General features: G+C 34.9%; 1 protein-coding gene across 4 annotated transcripts in view; it reads right to left on the bottom strand.

The window, feature by feature from the left end:
- ap3b1a (adaptor related protein complex 3 subunit beta 1a) overlaps positions 1-5,000 on the bottom strand; it is a 147,661-nt gene that overhangs the window by 30,185 nt on the left and 112,476 nt on the right. For all 4 annotated transcript variants that reach the window (XM_021469001.3, XM_073935772.1, XM_073935770.1 and 1 more), the window contains exon 24: positions 3,898-3,982. In XM_021469001.3, the coding sequence (XP_021324676.2) occupies positions 3,898-3,982 (85 nt within the window). The remainder of the gene's footprint in view (positions 1-3,897; positions 3,983-5,000) is intronic.

The raw sequence follows: 5,000 nt of genomic DNA, 5'->3' as shown, positions 1-5,000 counted from the left end.
CAATTAAGGGAAGTTATAACATTGTATGACAACAAGTAATGAGAGACTAAAACAAAAAAAACGAAACAAAACAGCTACTTAACATTTTAATATTTCGCATAATTTTGGTAAACAACAAAAGCAGAAATCTAAACCCCTAAAGAAAAAAGTGAACAATTTTTAGCTGTAATTTTTTGGTATTACCTTTTCACATTTCGAGTGCCTTGGACTTCTCATTTTGTTGTTTATCTTTTTGAATTCCTCATCCAAAGAGCACTGACACTTTAATTACCTTTAAAAAACTTTTTGTTTGATTATGTATACCTGTTTTGATAGTTAACATCAATTTGCAGTAAGTCAGCTTTAGGAGAGTTCACAAATATGAACAAAGAGAGCATCAATTTTAACGTTTCCCTAAAGAATGAATGCAATAAAACCCATTGAAACATTTTAAGGAAGTTATAACATTGTTTCGCAGTTTTTCCAAACAGGTAACAACATTTTACATCTACGCTGGAGACTAAAACTCAATCCATTTTGATTTCGGTCCCCTTTCTCTCATCCAAAAGAGTAAAAGAATAAAGTTATTGATTGTAAGGTTTGCCAATTTACTTTGTAAGTAGCCAATTAGCTGCGAAACAGAACTGTTATTACCGTCCCACCGGATCAATCATCGCTGATCCACAGAGGCGAGAGGATAAAACAAGCGAGGGAAAAGGATGAAAGTCTTTTTCTATTTTCATATTCGTATCGATTAGCATCATCACTGTTTGTGGCCTGGGTTATAGAAAAAAAGACTGTCGGGTGCTTCGATAAAGACCGAAATCTGACATTAAAGTCCCATCATGAAGAGCGGCAGGCTGGGAAATAGGAAGCAGATAAGGAGTGAATCCAGAAATGGGAGTGCAGGGTCAGCCCGGAGATCAGTTGATGAAGGGAAACGGCCTTGAAAATTAACCTGTGACCAAATAAGCAGGCTAAGGATCGATGCGCAAAATACAGTAATTCCATGTATTTCTTTCTAATACAGCATAATATCTTGAAGTAATGGCCATAGCGAGGAGCCGAATCCCTTCTTAAACTTGGCTTTCGTCTCAGGATATCTGTATATAAAGTATGTGTCCATATAGTTAAACTCACAATTATTCGGCCTCCTGTGATTTTTTCCTTCTTTTTAAATATTTCCCAAATGCTGTTTAATAAATCATGGAATTTTTCACTGTATTTCCTATAATATTTTTTTTCTTCTGGAGAAAGTCTTATTTGTTTTATTTTGGCTAAAATAAAAGCGGTTTTTAATTTTTTCAAAACATTTTAAGGTCAATATTATTAGCCCTCTAAAACAATATATATATTTTGATTGTGTACAGAACAAACTATTGTTATATGACTTGCCTAATTAACTTAGTTAAGCTAGTTAAGACTGAAATCTGACTTTAAAGTCCCATTATGAAGAGCGGCAGGCTGGAAAACAGGAAGCTGATAAGGAGTGAATGCAGAAACGGGAGTACAGGGTCAGCCAGGAGATCAAGTGATAAATGGAAACGGGCATGAAAAAGATTCAGAGACCAAATACACAAGCTAGTGCCCAACAATCCAGGTATTTTGTTCTAATACAGCATAATCACTTGAAGTAGGGTGATAGCGAGAAGCCGAATCCCCTTCTTAATCCCGGCTTTCGTCCCAGGACGACTGTATATAGATGTGTATAAACCTATACTGTCATAATTATTAGCCCTCCTGTGAATTTTTTTCTTTCTTTTTTTTTTTTTTTTTTTAAATATTACCGAAACGATGATTAAAAGAGCAAGGAATTTTTCACCGTATTTCCTATAATATTTTTTCTTCTCGAGAAAGTCAGTTTTTAAAGCAGTTTTTAATTCTGAAATAGGACATTAAAGTCCCATCATAAAGAGCGACAGGCTGGGAAATAGGAAGCTGATAAGGAGTGAATCCAGAAACGGGAGTACAGGGTCAGCCCGGAGATCAGGTGATGAAGGGAAACAGGCTTGAAAATGATCCAGAGACCAAATAAGCAGACTAGGAATCAACCTGCAAAGTTCAAAATTCAAGTATTTCTTTCTAATACGGTGTAATATCTTGAAATAGCAGTGATAACGAGGAGTCGAATTTCTTCTAAAACCCAGCTCTAATTTTTTTAAAACCATTGTAGGGTCAATATTATTAGCTCTCTTAAGCAATATGTTTTTGACTGTGAACAGAACAAACCAATGTTACATGACTTGCCTAGTCAACCTGGACTAAAATCTGATGTTAACGTACCATCATAAAGAGCGGCAGGCTGGGAAATAGGAAACTGATAAGGAGTGAATACAAAAATGGGAGTACAGGGTCAGCCCGGAGATCAGGTGATGAAAGAAAACGGCCTTGAAAATTAACCTGTGACCAAATAAGCAGGCTAGGGATCAACGTGCAAAATAAACCCAGCTATTTCTTTTTGATAGAGCATAATATCTTGAAGTAACAGTGATAGCGAGTAGCTGAATCCCTTCATAAACCCAGGTTTAGCCCTGGGACATCTGTATTTACTGTATGTGTACATATATACAGTTGAAGTCACAATTATTCACACTCCAGTGATTTTTTTCTTCCTTTTTTAAGCTAGAAGCCGAAACCCTTCTTAAACTTGGCTTTCGTCCCAGGACATCTGTATATACAGTATGTGTCTATATAGGTAAACTCACAATTATTCGCCGTCCTGTGATTTTTTTCTTTCTTTTTAAAATATTTCCCAAATGCTGTTTAATAGATCAAATAAATTTCACAGTATATCCTATAATATTTATTTCTTCTGCAGAAAGTCTTATTTTTTTTAATTTCGGCTAAAATAAAAGTTTTAAATATTTTCAAAACATTTTATGGTCAATATTATTAGCCCTCTTAAACAATATATATTTTAATTGTGTACAGAACAAACTATTGTTATATGACTTGCCTAATTAACCTAGTTAGGACTAAAATCTGACGTTAAAGTCCCATTATGAAGAGCGGCAGGCTGGGAAATAGGAAGCTGAAAAGGAGTGAATCCAGAAACGGGAGTACAGGGTCAGCCCGGAGATCAGGTGATGAAAGAAAACGGGCTTGAAAATGATCCAGAGACCAAATAAGCAGGCTAGGGATCGACATGCAAGGTAAATCCAGGTATTTCTATCTAATACGGCATAATCTCTTGAAGTAGTGGTGATAGCGAGGAGCCGAATCCCCTTCTTAAACCCGGCTTTCGTCCCCGGACAAGAAGACACGCGTGCAGGCCTGACCTACGCCCACTCGCCTCCATGTCATTGAACTCACATTGGCTCCATTAGCACACATAATCTAGCGGTGGCCCGTTCCCTCGCTCTCTCGCTCTCCGGCTCGGCTGTTTATGGTGATGTTATTCACGCCTGGCTATTTCACTGTATCGATCACAAAAGCCTCCGGCGTAATCGAAAAAAGAAAAAACAATTACAAGCTTTGTGGAGAAGTGTAATCACTCCAAATTGCATTATTAAAAAAAGAAGAAAAAAATGTAATGCATATTATTACCATTCACACGATTCGGTAATCATTTATTTTTTAAAAGCAGATTGAAAAGGGGAGCAATTAATTTGGTCTTATTTCGCCCCTGTGTAAGCATAATGAACAACCTGCAATTTAATCTGTATAATGACATGCCGGAGCCATCATAATGTGCACGCACAGTGAGTGTGTATTCATGTTCTTGCTAAATATTGTTGTTTTTTCGAGGAAAGCAAACACTATTATGGCATGTGTCTGTTATACCTGATCTAAGGGATTTAGTGCTACTAATGTAGAATAAAGGTACTGAAGGTACAGATTTGTTTAATCCTCAATGTTAATTCTGCTGTATATTATTTGCTCTATAGTGTATGCAGTGTGTATGTGGTGAATTGTTACCAGAGCTGGAAGTTTGCAGCTTGTGTGGAGTCATTAAAGTTCACACCGATGGACACTGTTACTGATGCCTGCGGCTCTAGACGCTCTAAAGCGGGAGAAATAGAGAGGGAGAAAGAATATCTGTCACCTTTCTGGTTGAAGATTCAAAACCATAAGATCAATGTAATATAGAGTGATATAGACAGATAGAAAGAAGGAAAGAAAGAAAGAAAGGAAGGAAGAAAACAAAGAAGAAAAAAGAAAGAAAAAAAGAAAGAAAAGAGTGAAAGAAAGACCATAAGATTAATGTAATATAGAGATAGAGTGATATAGATAGATAGAAAACTCAAATGAATGAAGGAAGAAAGGAAGAAAGAAAATAGTAAAGAATGAAAAGAGTAAAGAAAGAAAGAAAGAAAGAAAGAAAGAAAGAAAGAAAGCAAGAACAAGAAAAGGAAAGAAAAGAATAAAGGTTTGAAGAAAAATAATGAAAGAAAAGAAAGAAAGAAAGAAAGAAAGAAAAAAAAGAAAGAAAGAACAAGAAAAGGAAAGAATAAAAGTTTGAAGAAAAATAATGAAAGAAAAGAGTAAAAGAAAGAAAGAAAGAAAGAAAGAAAGAAAGAAAGAAAGAAAGAAAGAAAGAAAGAAAGAAAGAAAACAAAGAAAGAGAAAATACAAAAAAAAAGAAGGACAGATGAAATAAAGGTATGGAAGATGAATGGAAGGAAAAGAGAAAGGAAGAAGAGAGTAAAAGAAAGATAGATTCAAAACCATAAGATTAATGTAATATAGAGATATAGACAGATAGAAAACTCAAAGGAACAAAGGAAGGAAGAAAGAAAGAAAAGAGTAAAGAAAGAAAAGAGGAAAGAATAAAGAGGAAAGAATGAAAGAAAAAGATTTAAATCCATAAGAATAATGTAATATAGAGCTAGTGATATAGATAGATAGAAAACGCAAAGCAATGTAAAAAGAAAGAAAGAAAGAAAGAAAGAAAGAAAGAAAGAAAGAAAGAAAGAAAGAAAGAAAGAAAGAAAGAAAGAAAGAAAACCGACAGAACAAAAAAGAAAAGCACAAAAGAATAGGAGGACAGACAGAAGAAAGAAATGAAAGATGAATGGATT

Source organism: Danio rerio, chromosome 21 (genome assembly GCF_049306965.1).
Source record: "Danio rerio strain Tuebingen ecotype United States chromosome 21, GRCz12tu, whole genome shotgun sequence".
NCBI lineage: Eukaryota > Metazoa > Chordata > Actinopteri > Cypriniformes > Danionidae > Danio > Danio rerio.
This window is presented reverse-complemented; position numbering and strand designations above follow the sequence as displayed.